This window comes from Lycium ferocissimum, chromosome 11 (genome assembly GCF_029784015.1).
Source record: "Lycium ferocissimum isolate CSIRO_LF1 chromosome 11, AGI_CSIRO_Lferr_CH_V1, whole genome shotgun sequence".
NCBI classification, from domain to species: Eukaryota; Viridiplantae; Streptophyta; class Magnoliopsida; order Solanales; family Solanaceae; genus Lycium; species Lycium ferocissimum.
Window position 1 is genome coordinate 53,656,661 of NC_081352.1, and position 18,779 is coordinate 53,675,439.

Below are 18,779 nucleotides of genomic sequence, written 5' to 3' on the forward strand. Positions count from 1 at the left end.
CAAACTATTGACATAAAATAGCCCACGTTTTAGCTTTTGGCATTATATATACGGAGAAGGGCCAAATATACCCCTCGTTATACTTTCAAAATAAATATGTCATTGTTGTTATACTTTGGGTCCAAATATACCCCTGCCGTTATACATTGGCACATATATACACCTCATTTAAACGGTGGGATACGTGTCATCACCCTAGTGGCCTATATTTAAGTCTCCCCTAATTAATTAAAATCCAACCCATAATTTGATATTCAATTAAAATACCCATGTCCATACAAGCTTCAAAAAACTTGTTCAATGTATTGATCAACTAATATCGAGCTTATGGTCTGAGGCAAACAAGTTGGAAAGATTGTAAAGCAAATCGGACACGGCTGAGTCCAATTAGGAGACTTATAAGAACAATGAAGCAATTCATATATAAATATCCATTTGGCATAAACTCAACAACAATCAATTTATTCTGATTGGAGTCCTCCACTGCATAACCCAGCAAGTTAACTAGTTGAGGGTGGTGAACTCGGGAAGAATTTTGATCTCATTTTCAACCGGAGAATTGCTAGAATTGTACGAGGTTCAGCAAATTTGCTCTTTTTAACGGCTGCAATGAGTTTATTTTGATGAAGATGAGCTTTGTATACATATCCATGGCTTCCTTTGCCAAGAAGATTGTCTTGGGAAAAGCCATTGGTGGCAGAGTGAAGATCAAAGTAAAAAATTGGAAGTTTTTTCAAGCTCGTCTCGAATTTTTCGGGTATGAATATGGATATGGATACGGATACCGGATTATAGGTTGGATCTTAATTAATTAGAGAAGACTTAAATATGGACCAATAGAATGATGACACGTGTTCCACCGTTAAAATGAGGGGTATATATTGCTAAAGTATAACGGCAAGGGTATATTTGGACCCAAAGTATAACGGTAAGGATATATTTGGACTCAAAGTATAACGGCAAGGATATATTTGGCCTTAAAGTATCACGAGAGATATATCTGACCCTTTTCCGATAGTACAGGAGTATATTTGGCCCTTTTCCGTTATATATATATTTAACTCCCATATTTCCCCTTCTCTTTCATCAAATGCTCCAATCCCTTGCCCAGCCAAAAACTTGTGAAATATAAACTCCTACTGTAAAATAGTGTTAAGTTTTTTAATAACTACCCCTACCAGGTATTGGAATTCCATTGGAAAATCTTCCTTATATGCTTCCCATAGAGCTTTAGCTGATTCTCCTAAAAATGTCTCTAAGTATTTATACATAGTTTCAAAGATTCGTATCATTATAGGTTTTATATAGTACCGCTACTACTATTCCTTTCCAAAGGTCTATTATCGAATTCCATCTTTGTGGATCATGAATTTATATTTAATATTTTCCCTTTATTACCTCCTTCTTGGAGAATAATAGGTTCTTCTATAGGCATTCTTTTCCCTGATGGTTTTATATTTTCTATAGGTTCTCCTGCTGATCTAAAAACTCTTCTTCTAGGTACATTTCCTGTGCTCATGTCTACTGTGTATTGTTCTCCTGTTGTTAATAAGTTCTAAATTTTTCAATAAGTTCTTTCAATAAGAAAAGTTCAAAGGACAATACAGGAAATTAAAGTTGTTTTTAAATAAATTTTAACAATCCTACTCGGTACTTCCTCACTCCTATATTTCTTCTTATCATGTAGTTATAATTAATTTTCTGTCTATCTCTCAATTTTTTCTTTGAACAGTAAAATGAACAGTAACTTTTTTTTTTTAATCTGGACTTTGTCCAATCACGAATTTTGTTATACCGTTCATCTCTTTCTCTTAACTTTTGTTCTTAATAGCAGTTTTCGTTAACCACACCCCGATAACCACGGCCAACAAGAGTCCTTTATCATTTGGACATTAAAACGGCCTACGCTTAAAACCTAGAATTTACAGGTTAATCTATCGAGGTTATTAAGAAGTTTAAGAGAATAACCATATACTAAAAATAACAAATTCATGATGATAAAGAAATAATTACTTAAACATAATAATCACAAAATAATTTACATAATAGGGAGATTAGTACAGAAAACATAGTAAATAAACTTACATGGTTTGAAGAAGGAGAGAGGTTTCCCTTTCGGGGAACCCCAAAAATCTACTTCACACTAGGGGGGTAGTTATTAAAAAACTTAACACTATTTTACAATAGGAGTTTATATTTCACAGGTTTTTGGCTAGACAAGGGATTGGAGCATTTGATGAAAGAGAAGGGGAAATATGGGAGTTTTCTAGAGAGAGGTGATTGGTACTCTTGTTTGTGATATCTTCGCTTCTCCACAAATGCTGCTATTTATAGGTGTCTTGGCGGACTGCTCTGATACCAATATTAAAAGGGGGTAGTAAATTTTTCAATAAGTTCTAAATTTTTCAATAAATTCTTTCAATAAGAAAAGTTCAAAGGACAATACAGGAAATTAAAGTTGTTTTTAAATAAATTTTAACAATCCTACTCGGTACTTCCTCACTCCTATATTTCTTCTTATCATATAGTTATAATTAATTTTCTATCTATCTCCCAATTTTTTTTGAACAGTAAAAAAAATGAACAAGAAAATGAACAGTAACTTCTTTTTTTTTAATCTGGACTTTGTCCAATCACGAATTTTGTTATACCGTTCATCTCTTTCTCTTAACTTTTGTTCTTAATAGCAGTCTTCGTTAATCACACCCCGGTAACCACGGCCAACAAGAGTCCTTTATCATTTGGACATTAAAACGGCCTCCTTAAAACCTAGGAATTTACAGGTTAATCCATCGAGGTTATTAAGAAGTTTAAGAGAATAACCATATACTAAGAATAACAAATTCATGATGATAAAGAAGTAATTACTTAAACATAATAATCATAAAATAATTTACATAATAGGGAGATTATACGTAAAACATAGTAAATAAACTTACATGGTTTGAAGAAGAGAGAGGTTTCCCTTTAACCCCAAAAAACTACTTCACACTAGGGGGTAGTTATTAAAAAACTTAACACTATTTTACAATAAGAGTTTATATTTCACAGGTTTTTCGCTGGGCAAGGGATTGAAGCATTTGATGAAAGAGAAGGAAATTATTTAATAAACTACCAGGAGCTCTAGGAAGAGAGATAGAAGACAGATGGAATAAGAGAGACGGAGTAGTACAAAATCCTAATTTAAAATGGTCAATAGGACATAGAATACAACATATAATGGACATACTACAAGAAAAATGTACGCATATACAGATACAAAAACAAGTAAAACAAAATGAGATGAATTTTTGTAAAAGTGTGGTATACACTACTCAGAGTTACGATAAAGACAATTATAAAAAGAAAAGGTATAAGAAATACAGAATTCAATATAATAGAAACTACCCTCAATACAATAGAAAGAAATACTATCTTAGAAAATCATCAGACAAAAAATCTTATTTAGACAGAAATAGACATATAAGAAAATACAGAACAGATAGAAATTATAAAAATAACCGGAATGTTTTACTTGTGGAAGTGTAGAACACTTAGCAAATACATGTCAAAAAGAATAAATAATAAGACACTAAATTCGCGTAGCCTAATTGAAGACTTTCAAGAAACCTTAATAAATGTAGATGAATATATGTCGGATACGAAAGTATATACTCCATAGTAAGTGTAGATGCGAAGAAAAAAATTAAAACAGAATCATCAGACTAAGTTGTACAAGAATTAATTAATAAGATAGGATTAGAAAAACTACACCTAGAACCAATTCAAATGGATAATTTAGCAACTATATCAGAAGACTGTAATCACGACTTCGATAGAAATAAAGGTTTAGATAGTAACGCATGTTTCTCTTGTAAATGGTTTCCTAGTAGAGATAAAAGAGCAAAATGTAAAATTGTTTTATAGAAGGATGTATCATGTGTATAGAAAAAGAATTTAAGACAAAAATCCATAAAGAAGAAAGACAAAAAAATAGAAGACCCTACTATGAGTATAAGAATAATGACATTAGAAACTAGAATAAACGAATTAGAAACCAGGTTATATAAATTAGAAAAAGGAAAAGAAAAGGAAGCAAATAGAGAAGATGAAGAAATACATCTATCTAATATACCAACGCTAAGAACAATACCAGAAGATTCAACAGCGGAACTAATGAGTATAGAAGACCATGGAGCCCTAGTATGTAATGAAGATAAAAAATTAGGAAATATAAAATACTTGCAAGAATTAAAATAGATGACTATGAAATAGAAACATTAGCATTAGTAGATTCGGGATGTACTAAATGTATAATAAATAAACGAATAGTTCCACCAAATTTAATAAAAGTTCTAGGCAAACCGATTAAGCCATGCAAATGGATGGAACTCATAATATATATAAACATTATGTTCATAAGGCATACATTAGCTTTATCAACACTTGTTCAGAATTTTATAAACCCGAGCTTATAAAATGGATAAAATATGGGTAAGAAACTTGAATATAAATATAGACTTCGTTATCGGGTTAGACTTTATGTTACATAACAATGGAAGTTGCATGATTACAAGAGATGGAGTAATTTTTCTAAAAAATATTACTCATACATCTAAAAAATATTACTCATACACCAGTACAAACTCATAAAACTGAAACTAAAATCGATATAAGAAGATCTCTACTCAGACCAAATAAAACACTCCAAAAGAAAGAAGAGAGTTGTTGTAAGGATTGTCAACATACAACAATACATCTTTGTAAAACAAAAAGAGAAATAAAGAATTTAATTCTAGAAGAAGAAGAAATACTAGACGACGATAATCTAATAGAAAAAAATATACTTTAATAGACATAGAAACAGAATTATATAATTTTAAAACAGGGATAGAAAGGATAGGAGTAATAAAAAAACCAAAAAGATTTAGATAATATAATAAGAATACTAGATGAGATAGAAATTATAGGTGAAAAACCTTTAAAACATTGGAAAAATAACAAAATTGTATGTAAATTAGACATAGTAAATCGAATATATAATTAAAACAGCCTCAATAGAAGCAACTAACCAAGATATAGAAGACTTTAGAATACAAATAAAAGAATTATTAGATTTAGGAGTAATAAGAAGATCTACTTCTAAACATAGATCTGCCGCATTTATGGTAAGAAATCATAGTGAGATAGTAAGAGGAAAAGCTAGGATGGTAATAAATTACAAAAGACTTAATGATAACACCAGCAATGTATGGATATAAGTTACTGCATAAAACAACTAATAAATAGAATACAAAGTAAAAAGATTTTAGTAAATTTGATTGTAAATCGGGATATTGGCAAGTGGTACGAATGCATGACGCAAAGTATAGAATGGACTGCATTTACACATACTCAAGGACATTTCGAATGGTTAGTAATGCCATTTGGATTAAAGATGTTTCCACCAATTTTTCAAAGAAAAATGGATAGTATATTTGGAGACTATAAAAGATTTGTCCTAGTATATGTAGATGATATATTAGTATTTAGTAAAGACATGAAAGAACATTTAGGACACCTCCCGACGTATTTAGATTATTTGTAGAAAATGGAATAATAATTAGCAAGAAAAAGATGGAATTATGTAAAAAACATATAAACTTTTTAGGAGTAGTACTAGGAGATGGCAAAATAAAATTGCAACCTCATATAGCTAAAAAGGCCTTAGAAATGCCAGATAAATTAGATAATGTTAAAGAATTACAAAAATTCTTAGGAATAATAAATTATGCTAGAAGTTTTATAAAAGACTTAGGAAAAATAGCAAGGCCATTGTATTCAAAAACGAGATCAAATGGTCAAAAACACTTTAATACCGAAGATATTAAACTAGTACAAAAAATTAAAGAAAAAATAAAGAATATTCCAGACTTAAATATGCCCCTAGAAACAGACTATTTAATTATAGAAACAAGATGGAAGCTTCAAGGATGGGGAGCCGTATTAAAGGCAAAACCAAATAAATATAGCAATAAAAGTGAAGAAAAGATATGTGCTTATCAAAGCGGTAAGTAAGAAAAAGAAAATATGAGTAGTATAGACGCTTAAATTTTAGGCGTAATACATGGCTTAAATAGTTTTAGATCGTATATACTAAATAAACCATAAATATTGGTAAGAACGGATCGTGAAGCTATAGTCAAATTCTATCAAAAAATTAATGATAAAAGTATAAGAGACGAAGATGGTTAAACTTTATGGATACTATTTCAATTTATAATTTAACATTCGAACATATAAAAGGAAAAGATAATAATTTGGCAGACCAACTAAGTAGACTAAAAATCACATCTAACTGATTTTCTATTTGAACAGCATGAGACCATCAAGTTCTCAGACAACAGACAAGGGGAAAGGCAAAGCCTCAACCCAAGACACTTACAGACAGCAGGTACTAGGTAATCTTCATTTTATATCTACATCTGCATTAAACAGAAATGCCCTCGAAAGAATACATTTTGGAACCAATAATTTAGTATTTTTCCCGTCATCTAATTTAACTTTTAAGGTATTACCAGAATATGTAATAGACAAACAACACACATGTTTAGTAGACAATTTATGGATATCGCATAACGAAAAAGACGCGGGTCATTTTGTAGCCACTCTAAATGCACTTTGTCGCATATTTTGAGACAAAAATTTACATAAGAAATTTAAATTTTATGTTGTAGTCCATGGTAGAACTAATGGTATTTTTCAAATCTGGATAGAAGTTTTAGATTCTATTAAAGATATAAGAAGACCTCTTTTTAAAGGCTTTAATGATTTTACTGAGGCATTAGACTATGCTAGAGGTATTGGGGACCAAACTATTATATTTCTCCGGCTCTCGGACAAAATCCAGTAGAACCCCTCGGTACAAAATACAAAAAGACACGGATAAGGTGATTTTTTGCGATCATCGCTCTATTATGACTCGAGACCGTCGAAGACTTAACATTGAGAAAGAGACACTCATCCAAGAAAAAATGAAACTCTTGGAACAAGCAAGAGTTGCAGAAGAACAAAGACCTGGCAAGATTAAGTTTGAATTAGTACAATCCCAGTTCTCCATCTCGGACAAAAATGGATGAGACGGGTGTGCATTCCCCAATGAATGCAAATAGATCCAACGTATCGGATAAAGATACTGCTAGTCGGCTCAAACGGTAGCCAATAAAGACTCATCAAATCCGTTGATGGGCATCGTCACTTTGCCAAAAAGTGAAGAAGAGGGATGTTCATCTCTCCGTACAAGACGAAGACTACCAAAGACACTAACGTAAGGAGCTACTTCTACCAAGAAAAGCATACTTGCAAAAAAGAAAAAAATGACAACATAGAAAGTAGTTAAAGAGACTTTGAAAAGATTTTTCCAAACAAAAGCGAAGAACAAGACAAGCATATAATCAAGAGCCCTAGTCGAGAATTATCTCCAAGTCCAAGGATGTCACCGATCCATGGTTCGAAGAAGGAAATATGGTAAATTTTCAGAATAGTGCATTTCAAGATTCACAAGACCCAAACGACTACGATTCGGGAATGAGTTTTGATTCTATTGCACTACATAATTTAGACACATAAAAATATATATATATATATATATATATATATATATATATATATATATATATATATATATATATATGTGTGTGTGTGTGTGTGTGTGTGTGTGTGTGTGAGTGTGTGTGTGTGAAAAGCAAAAAAATCGACAAAAGTAGTGAAAAAAATAGTCATGATGAGACAAAAGCGAAAGATTCGTTGAACAAAAGCAACGGCTAGAAGACATCGAGAAAAAGAGAGCTTTATTAAAAGTAACTTTAATAAAGCGGCTACGATAAATGGACGGAATCGGCTAGCGGACAAGAAGATAAAGTTTTCTTTTGAAAAAGCTCACGTGACGATGGGGCCCAAAGAGCACCCGGCTGAACTCAAAAGATTCTTTAACATTCTGAAATCCGGAGTTGAAGTCCGCCAAGACACCTATAAATAGCAGCATTTGTGGAGAAGCGAAGATATCACAAACAAGAGTACCAATCACCTCTCTCTAGAAAACTCTCATATTTCCCCTTCTCTTTTATCAAATGCTCCAATCCCTTACCCAGCCAAAAACCTGTGAAATATAAACTCCTATTGTAAAATAGTGTTAAGTTTTTTAATAACTACTCCCTAGTGTGAAGTAGTTTTTTGGGGTTCCCCTAAAGGGAAACCTCTCTCCTTCTTCAAACCATGTAAGTTTATTTACTATATTTTCTGTACTAATCTCCCTATTATGTAAATTATTTTGTGATTATTATGTTTAAGTAATTACTTCTTTATCATCATGAATTTGTTATTCTTAGTATATGGTTATTCTCTTAAACTTCTTAATAACCTCGATGGATTAACCTGTAAATTCCTAGGTTTTAAGGAGGCCGTTTTAATGTCCAAATGATAAAGGACTCTTGTTGGCCGTGGTTACCGGGGTGTGGTTAACGAAGACTGCTATTAAGAACAAAAGTTAAGAGAAAGAGATGAACGGTATAACAAAATTCGTGATTGGACAAAGTCCAGATTTTAAAAAAAAAAAAAAAAAGTACTGTTCATTTTACTGTTCAAAAAAATTGGGAAATAGACAGAAAATTAATTATAACTACATGATAAGAAGAAATATAGGAGTGAGGAAGTACCGAGTAGGATTGTTAAAATTTATTTAAAAACAACTTTAATTTCCTGTATTGTCCTTTGAACTTCTTTTATCACCTAAGTGTATTTAAGCAATCTATATTTTCACCTCATTTATTACTTAATAATAATACAATATATTGGCTCGATATAAATATCAAATGCGGATAAATTGATTAATTTTACATGGATATAACTAATGGAGGTCTCTGAAGCTTTTCCAAAAAGGTTAGAAACACCTACTTTTTTTTTGTTTTTCCTTTCCAGGCAATATACTATACTCCAGTTATTGTTCCTGTCTTGATCCCTCACGAGTAAATTAACTGTAGCTTAACACGAAAACGAAAATGGGCAACTTACACAAATGACTACACTTTGGGTTTTTTTTGGGGGGAATAGCTACACTTTTGCTAAATACATTTCGTAGCTATAGTTACGTGTATTCGAATTCGGCCGTATTTCGCTATATTCAATTCGGATGTATTCAATTAAGTTGTATTCATTCCTAACTAATTTTACACTGTATTCATCTTATTGTATTTTAAAATCGGTTGTATTCAAAAAACATAAGTGCAAGAAAATATAGGATTATTCGATTGTATTCAAAATTCACTGTATTCATTTGTGTACAAAAAAATCTCCTTCTAAATACAGGCGAACAATACATAAAGAAACACTCTATTTTACACCCAAATCTGAGATACAAGAAATAAAATACGCTCAGATCTGAGATACAAGAAATAAAATACACTCAGATCTTAAAAAAAAATGGTGATTTGCCATGAAGTCCGACCATAGAAGACGGCGATGGTGGAGGAGAAATGAGAGGCCAGAGAAATCTCCTTCGAAATACAGGGGAATCTTGTGTTCCAATAAAAGCAGAAGTAATGTGGATTATTCAAGAATCGAAGTCAATTTGCTTGCTCAGATCTTTTACTGTGCCAGCTATGCATCAAGATGAAGATGTGGGGGTAGTGGTGGCGGCAACAGCGGCGTTGCTTTCTTCCTCCGGCGAATCGAGAATACCACGGCTTGTTCACGGCTATGACTACCGCCTTAGCTGCGGCGGTGCGACGGAGAGAGAGGGGTGAGAGATGGCTGAGAGAGAGAGAGAGAGAGAGAGAGAGGCGAGAGGGGTGAGTGACGGCATAGAGATAGAGAAAATGGAGGTGAGAGATTTTTTTTTTTTTTTAATCTTAATAGTTAATAAGTGTTATTAAGATACAACTTTTAACTATGAAAAGTAATTAATTCGACCAATAGTTACTAAACATAATTACTACTAATACTTAGCTAAGTCATGTAGATTTCCCAACAATAATTATACTCCAGTCTAGTGTCTATCAATTGACTTTCGAAGTCCAGTAAGTACAAAATTTTCAGAACAGGCAATTCTAGTAGCGATAAAAGTGCTTTATGGTGCAATTTAAAATATTCGATCACATTTTAAGCCGGTCATATCTTTATGGCTGTAGTTAATCAGTTACAAAATTTAAGGAAAATTGACGTGATAAAAATACGTTTTATTTTCCCGCTAAGCCTAATACTTGGCTAAAATATGCCAGTATTTAGACTTTCAAACTAAATAGTGCTCTCTCTCTCTCCCAATTTAAGTGACCCTTTTCGCTTCTCGAGATTCAAACTGTATGAAATTTGAACCTCATTTTAAGATGTATTTTTTCATTAAATTGACATGAAAAAAGTTGCAATTTATGGTACTTTTCATGTAGTTTTCAAATATATAAATTTTAATGTTAAAATATCAAGTTAATTTAATTAGGTGCGGACCCACATGTACTACTATGAGTGCTTAAGCACCCACCAACTTCGGCCGAAACTTCAATGATTATGTAGAAATTCGTTAAGAAATGAAGATAATAGATACGTTAGCACCCATTGGACCACATGAGTGTTGGGTGCTCCGGTCTGGAGCCAATTTTTGTCCTCAAGGTCAAGGGTTCAATTCTGACTTTAAGCAACATCAATTATTTCTTTTCCACCTCTTTTACTTTTTAGTTCATGTCTTTAAACAATATTTAATCTTTTCCTTTTTTTTTTATTGCTGCACTCTCGTTTAAAATCATTGAACTTTTCCGCAACATTCCATTTTCTATAACCTATAAATTTTACCGTCTTCCACATTATTCCTTTCCCCCTTTTCCCCCCTATGTTTGCTCTTCTACTTTTGCCTAGTCTAGATTGAATTTGGCCAAATTAGATTTTTTTTTTTTTTTTTTTTTTTTTTGGCTACTTTACAACTTACTTTTACGCAAGAATAAGGGAAAAAAAATCAATCCAACTTATAAGATAACTGTTGTGGAAGTGGTTGCAATTTAATACGTCAAGATTCTTTTATCGATAATAGTTGTGCCAATTTTGTTCTTAAGATAATTTTAAAACATATATTTTCTAAATTGATTAAAATACTCGAATTACTTTACAATTTCTTTGTAAAAACATTATTAGTTAGATCTTGAATTAAGAGCCACACGAATTTCCGTAAGTGAAAAAATAAACTTACATAGAAATGAAACAGGAAGAAGTTATTGAATAAACTAAATCAAATTAATCCAAAATATAACTCTCTACTATGATTTTGTGACTAGTATATGCTAAACGCAGACGAGCACCCATTAACTTTAAATTTTGGATCAGCCATTGAATCTAATTCAATTAAATTTCAAAGTTTAATCAAATTGACTTTCAAAAAGTAAAAAGTGTCACATAAATTGAAACAGAGAACATTGATTTAAGATACCCATCGACTAGCTTCCCACCTATTAACATCACAAATATCCTCAACAAAGACTTTTTCTTCTCAATGACAGTTTTAACAAAGTGTATACGCTTCCGTCCAAGAAACACTACTAAAGAAAATATTTAAATTTAGGCTTAATACATCATTTAATACTAACGAAAAAAAAAAAGATTAAGGAAAATCGGTGGACCTGCCAACGCAAATAGTCAACAATTTTTCCATTATTCTGACCGCCGAAATTTAGCAGCTCATCGACACGCGTCAACCATTCTTCTAAAACCAAACGCCACGATCGAAACACTTGTTTCCGTCCAAGAAACACTACTCAAAACAGTCAAAATTCACAAACCATACGTGTCCTTTAATTCCAAAAGCCACCTTTACTCTACCCTAAATATATATACACACAGAATCACCACACATGCATCAACACAGAGAATCAAATTAAGGAAATTCTTTTTTGTTGCCCTTCTATAGAGGTTAGCTAAAATGGTGAGGCCTAAAGTAAGCAGAGAAAAAAAACTCAATGGTGACCGTTACAAAGGTGTACGTATGAGGAAATGGGGTAAATGGGTAGCAGAAGTACGACAACCTAAGAGCCGTGACAGAATATGGTTAGGTTCATACGACACGGCTGAGGAGGCCGCAAGAGCTTACGATGCTGCGGTTGTTTGCTTACGTGGACCATCGGCGATGATTAATTTCCCAGATGATCCGCCACTGATTAATCCATCATGTCCTGATGATGAGACAACGTTGTCACCATCACAAATTCAAGTGGAAGCTTCGAGACATGCCAGGAGAGTTAGTGAATCCGAATCCACAGCTGCTGCCATGGACAACCACGGCGGATCAGCTGTGGAGAGTGCTGTGTTTTTTAGGGATGCTTCGGAGTTTGGGTGTTCGAGTTTTGAGGATTGTTATAACTTGGAGGATAAGAGATGTGTGGATCATCATGGTGAAGGAGTTGATGAAGTAGTGTTGCATGATGATTTGTTTGATAGTGCTAGAATGTGGTCTTTTTGATTAATTAAAAAGTAAGACTTTCTCAATGACTTTTTAGTTCCAACTACTAGTACTAAATTGTTGCTTGTTAGGTTACTAGTACGTGGTTGTATTGGACTACATTTAAATTTATTCTACTTTAACTAATTTTAGAGTGTGTAGGAATTTCACTTTTCTATTACCTTTAAATAGTATCTTATAGTCATGGATGACCTGACAATGTGGGAAAAGTCATATATGCAAGTTTATTTCAACATGAGAAGTCCAAGTAGAACATCATACCAGCTAGATCTTTTGAGGCAAACTTTATAATCCAACTGTTTGTCTTACTTTTTCCAACTTTAATTCTTTCCAATGTTAAAAGTAACGCCTCAATTTTTGTTATACAGCAGATATATATAAGGAGAAAATTGAAGCACCATAAAACTTTTCTTAAAAGAAAATTTGAACTGGAAGTCCCAACAAAAAGTTGAGGTGTAATATGTGAAAGTCCAATCTAAAGAGCACCATTCATGAATATACGACTTGCACTCTGATATCTCGGAATATGCGATCAAATCACACTTCTTTTAAACATAACAGGCAGTGGCTTAAAAGACAACATTGAGAAATATCGAATCTAAACTTTATAATGATATAGAAGAATTGTGATAGAACAATAAATGAAAGGGAATTCCAACTAATCTATTTGCGGGAAAAAAAACTACTAATCATGCCTCTACTAACTAGAGACAGAACTATAATGTAGCAACAAGAAATTGCAACGTAAGTGCTTAATTGTAACTCTAGCAAACAGCCTCCACAACGAGTCTCTTGGCTGCTGTGTTGCCACAATTGGTCGATCCAAACACACTCTCAGATGCTTGTACTGAACATTTCTCCTTTCCAACACATTCTTTTTCAATAACAGAAACAGCATCTTGCTCACTTGAACAGTTACCCTTTGCAAAAGACCCACAAGTTCCTTCTGTTTCACCAAAATTGGCAAAACGAATAGCACTTATCGGATGACCATTGCATGACAATTCCATAGTTTTGTTCTCATAAGCACTTCCACATGCAGTTCCAACTTCAACTGTTTGGAAGTTTACAAGTGATGGATTCCCACCGAATTCTTCAAACAACACTAATGTATTCTCATCACTAGACAAAAATGAGCGCGGAACATGGTACCTACAAAAAGAAGTTTCAAATAATTAAATTACACTGTCAGTGTATATAAGTTAAATTGACGAAAGATAATAATTATAAATTAAATTGATAAAGGATAATAACTAAACGAACCATCTTTGGGTAGGCTCGCCACATTTGGAAGTACATTTGTCAGCAGAATATGGACCACGATAATCACATGGATCGTTAGAGCAACTTCCTTCAGCTAAATAACTTGGCCAATAACGACCTATACTTTGACCATTAACCCATGCCATTCCTTTGCCCAAACCTTGCATGTCCACAACAACTGGAGCATTCCCTAGTGGAGCTTTGAACGTAGTCTAATAGAAAAAAGTTTGATGTCAAACACAATTTAATAGACAATAACTATGTGAAACAATGAAATGAGTAAGAGTTACAGATGAGATTTTGTAGTGTTACCTTGTACCATGTCATCATTCGATTGATTGGAACATCATGGGAGGACCATTGCCCTGTCTTGAACTTTGGGTTTTCGGCAGACAACTTATTGCTAATACCTTTCAAACCTACCTTATAGGACCATTTGTGGGAAGACAAGTCCTTAATGATACTCTCATCACCCTTCTTTCCAATTATTTCAACTGGACCTGGGATTCCACTTTGAATTGTATCAAAGTGAGGCCCGTAGTTCTGTTATGTACAAAAAAGAATGTTGTGAACATTAAAAACATTCAATTTGATAAGGACATATAAATTAACCATTAAAAAAATATACCTGCAACCCAACAGTAGCACTAAGCAATGATATATGATTCCTTCCAGGATTCAATTTAACCTTCTTCTCGAATATATAGTTGAAGATTCCATATGTTGCCCAGTCGGAACCTACATAGTTTATTCATAAAAATAAAACTAAGACTTAGTAAGGTATTAATATTAAAGAAAAGGAAAAATAAGACAGAAGCAATTCTTAATTTCTTACCAATATGTTGACCATTGACATAAGCATGAAGGACGTGACCACTGCCGTTGACTCGTAGGGTCATATCATCACTCCAGATTGGATCATCCTTACCGATATAGACACTATTTTCATTCAATACATCATGTGAATTAGATTGTTACATATATAGATACAAATATTCGAAATTTACGAGTGTATATATAGCTAATTAGAACTTACTTTGTCATGTACCACATGTAGTCACTAGTATCATTAGAAACCTTTTGATCGAGCAATTCATGGGCAGAAGATTGACCCCTTCCTAGAACAATAGCTTCATCAATTCTCTCAGGTTTCCATGACCATTGAAGAGTAGCTGGTTCACTTTCAGCATCGTTCGATTTTTGTACCATGACGGAAGTTTGAGTGTTGACCTACAATCGAAAAAACAATTTTACGTTAGTGATATAAAATCAAATTAACTTAATTAGCAAGATTATGTCATCGAATTAATTGGAGTAATGTTTTCTAATTACCTTGGCTGTGTTGTAAACTTCAGTTTTGCAATCTGGAAGAATGCTAACAGACCAAGCTGGAACATTGTATTGGACACCTTCATATTTGATGGTTGCATCTGTGGTCTCATTTGCATTGCTAAAGAAACAACTTTTTTGCCCCTCCAATGCATAAATAGTGACCTAAAATGCGTTTAGAAAAATGTTAAAAAATGAAAGTGAAAAAAAAGAATCTCTAGAAATAGGAAAATTATAACATCTTATTTTTTTTTAAACTAAAGTATTTTTAACATACCGCAACAGAATTTTCAAGCTCAGTGTTGGTAACATTGCCACTGGTTAGAATTTTCTCCATGGAATGCAACACATCGTGAAGTTCCTTCAGATGACCATATTTTGGTTGGGCCAAATTTCCTGGAAGATATAAATCCAATGAAATTAATTTAACAATGCATTAACATTCATGTCCAGAATAAAGATATATATATATATATATATATATATATATATCAATTAATTAGAACTATTACAAGTGATCCTAAAAGATAACAACTTCATAACATACAACAAATTTCAGAAATAAACAACTTACCGAATTCATCAAGTGGTGCATTGTAATCGTATGTGGTTGTAATATATGGACCACCAGAAGTTCTACCAAAATTTGTCCCACCATGGTACTGAAATAGTATTGACAAAATTGTTAGTTTTGCTATTGTAACAAATTAATCATTTAATGCAAAACATAGCATAAAGCATAATATTATAATTATAATGAAATAGAAGAAGAACAAGAAAAGGCTGACCATATAATAGTTTTGGAATGTTCCACCAGTTTGGAAAAATCGTGCAACAGAATAAGCAAGGTCCTCGGCTGTTCTTAAAGGATCTTTGCCACCCCAATTCTTGAACCTTTATAATTTAAATAAAAGTAACACACTCAATTGTCAATATTAATAGTACAGTAAAAATAACATACTGATTGAACCACTGAACATCATCAGATACACAATCCATTAAAATACTTACCATCCAGTCCAATTTTCAGTCCACATCTTTGGGCTATTTGGATTGTTGGGGGTAAACTGATCACAGTAATAACCATTGCAGGTGTTTATCTGGAAAGAAAGTATGATTCTATTACATCAATACACTAAAACAAACGAGAACAAGAAAAGTCCTCGACTACGTTATATGTGTATATATAATCGTGTACAATTTTTAGTATCGAATTTATGTATATCGTTGTTAGGAAAGTAAACAGTGAATTCGTCCAGACTTAAACTAAAAATAGCCGGCGAATGTATAATATATGTATAATTCATGTAAAATATGTATATAATAATATATCATTAATCTATAATCTATGTATATCGGCTAGGAAATTAAAATTACCATGGGTTGGGGAGCATCAGGCTGTTGGCACATGATCCATGGGACACCAACATCAAGTGATTGAGCCATGTTAGAACACCATTCAACATAAGCTTTGCCAGCATCACCATAAGCTGCTTGTGCGTTTCCATATTCATTCTCAATCTGTGCTAGAATAATTGGACCTCCTTGAGATGCAAATAGTTTCTCTTGTTTCACCATGTCCACTATTAATTGGGTAAAATTTTGCATCTCGTTCTGTCATAAAACCACAACATTATTTAGTTTACCTTAGATATAGCCAGGGCATAACCAAAATTGTAGTAATTTAATTTCATGATACTCAATTTATACCATATAAACTTGGTTGGCTGTGCGAAGCTCAATTCCAGGCATATTGTGTAACCATACCGGAAATCCTCTGAAGAAATTTGTACAACTTAGTATTTTAAGAAGGAAAAAACAAAACAAAAAGAAAGTCATATCGTTGATTTAAGAGGCTTTTATGACGTACCCATAGTTCCATTCAGCACAAACATAAGGTCCAATACGAAGAACAGCATAAAGTCCTTCATCTTGAATTGTTTTCAAGAACCTTATGAGATCCAAATTCCCAGAAAAATCATATTCGCGTCGAGATGACTCGTGTGCATTCCAAAACACATAGGTTTCAATTGCATCCAGTCCACCTTCTTTTGCTTTCTTTATCAAATCTGGCCACATCTAACAAAACCAAACAAACACGATACAAAGTTTACACAATTTTTTTTTTTAAAGAAAATAATAAAACAGAAATATACATGTATTTACCTCGGCAGTGCTCCTAGGGTAATGAATGGAACCAGATAGAAGAATTCTCCGTTCTCCATTGATGGTAATAGCTCTTCCATCATGAGAAACTTGATATGCATGAATAGAACTAATAATGAATAGCCAAAAAACAAAATAAAAGCAACTCCTGAGAGAAGCCATGATGGCAATGGGCGTGAAATTAACTGGGAATAAAAAACACTGATGTACGTATCCTTAGAGCGTATATTTATAAGATTAAACAAGTTGCAGTTTTAGTCGAACTCAGATTTAATTCAAACAGTTTATAACCGGTTAGGAGTATGATTTTTCATAATAAAAAAAGCAATGTATATTAGGAAAAAAACATGATTCTTATATAGTTTTTATCTTTATCCTACAAGGATTCACGTCTATCCGGATAATCCTACAGAAACAGTATTATACCAGGCTTTTAATTAAGTTACCTCTCGTGGCAGGAACTAATTTTGGATAAGATATACTATTATACGAGAAATCTAATTAAGTTAGCATATATCCTGACAAGAAGGAAATTAAAGGTTATCCTATATCACGTTCAAACGAGTAACTCTTTACTGACTCATAAGCAAATAGTAGAATTTTTAACCTAAATAATATAGTATAAAACAAATAAAAAAAAACTAATACAAGAATTAAAAATAACCAAAATAACGCAATATAGTTTTAAATGATATTCTATAAAAAACCATTTACTTTCTCCGATTAGGATTCTACGATTCCTCATGGTACTTATCTACTTCCTTATATTTATCTCATGTCATATATACTAAATAGCTTATAAAATTATCTGAGAACGTGATGAATCAATTACCTGCATATATAATTTCACATTGATCAAATATTTAACCACCCAAGGTCACCTTCCACTTGTCCGGCAAGCACCTAATTTCTAATATGATTTCTATTTTTAAGCTTCTAGCTAAAACAATTAATTATTACTTCAGTTCTAACACTTAATCAAGAATTAAATGTAGGGTATATAGTTTATCCAAATGTATTTACAAATCCTCTTGTTTAAAAATCACTTTTTAGATTAAACTCTGTATTAATGGATATGTATATTCCATATATCGTTCCTGCTTTAATTTTTTTTAACATGTCACTATTTTTTCAACAACATAAAACTTCAGAATCCGGCGCCTAAAGGGCATGTTTTTTAAGTCAAAATTCCAAAAGGGGTTGTGGACTACACGATAAACCAAAAGGGGTTTATCGTGTGCTAGTCCATGATTTGTGGACTCCTTTAACTGCCTCCTCTACCGTCTGTCTGTGAGTCCCCATTTTTAAAAAAATATTATTTTGCTTGCAAATCGTGTACCCCTACACGATTTGCAAAGCATTTAAAAAAAAATAATAGCAAATTATGGTTTTTTTTTTTTTTTGGTTTCAATAAACACATACTAATAAAAGAGAAAAATATGATAGTTAGTCCTTTTATTTGCAAACCATAATAAAAAGGAATTTTGTCCCTCTAATATATAACTATCATATTTAATACATTTGAAATGTGTGATTTCATATCTACATGGACTATTTTTATAATGATATT

General features: G+C 32.5%; 2 protein-coding genes across 2 annotated transcripts; one reads left to right on the forward strand and one right to left on the reverse strand.

Annotated features, from left to right (window-relative positions):
- The first annotated feature begins 11,833 nt into the window (after positions 1–11,833).
- LOC132036349 (ethylene-responsive transcription factor ERF017-like) lies at positions 11,834–12,587 on the forward strand. The gene has a single exon (XM_059426670.1). It carries the CDS (start codon positions 11,915–11,917, stop codon positions 12,449–12,451), a length of 537 nt encoding a protein of 178 aa, XP_059282653.1. The 5' UTR covers positions 11,834–11,914; the 3' UTR covers positions 12,452–12,587.
- Positions 12,588–13,041: 454 nt separating this feature from the next.
- LOC132036237 (beta-galactosidase 15-like) lies at positions 13,042–17,454 on the reverse strand. The gene is made up of 15 exons (XM_059426516.1): positions 17,210–17,454; positions 16,914–17,122; positions 16,754–16,820; positions 16,421–16,657; positions 16,055–16,143; positions 15,832–15,937; positions 15,618–15,705; positions 15,321–15,439; positions 15,047–15,208; positions 14,751–14,944; positions 14,550–14,653; positions 14,343–14,452; positions 14,027–14,257; positions 13,715–13,926; positions 13,042–13,603 (listed from the first exon to the last, which is right to left on the reverse strand). The coding sequence occupies exons 1-15, from the start codon at positions 17,369–17,371 to the stop codon at positions 13,216–13,218; spliced, it is 2,478 nt and encodes an 825-aa protein (XP_059282499.1). The 5' UTR covers positions 17,372–17,454; the 3' UTR covers positions 13,042–13,215.
- Between the last annotated feature and the right edge of the window lie 1,325 nt (positions 17,455–18,779).

Excerpts from the sequence above, each read along its gene's own strand:
- LOC132036349 (XM_059426670.1), top strand. The coding sequence starts at position 11,915 with ATGGTGAGGCCTAAAGTAAGCAGAGAAAAAAAACTCAATGGTGACCGT.
- LOC132036237 (XM_059426516.1), bottom strand. The coding sequence starts at position 17,371 with ATGGCTTCTCTCAGGAGTTGCTTTTATTTTGTTTTTTGGCTATTCATT. Across the intron at positions 15,938-16,054 it reads ACTGAAAATTGGACTGGATG|GTTCAAGAATTGGGGTGGCA; the intron begins GTAAGTATTTTA and ends TAAATTATAAAG. Across the intron at positions 14,453-14,549 it reads TGTCAATGGTCAACATATTG|GTTCCGACTGGGCAACATAT; the intron begins GTAAGAAATTAA and ends TAAACTATGTAG.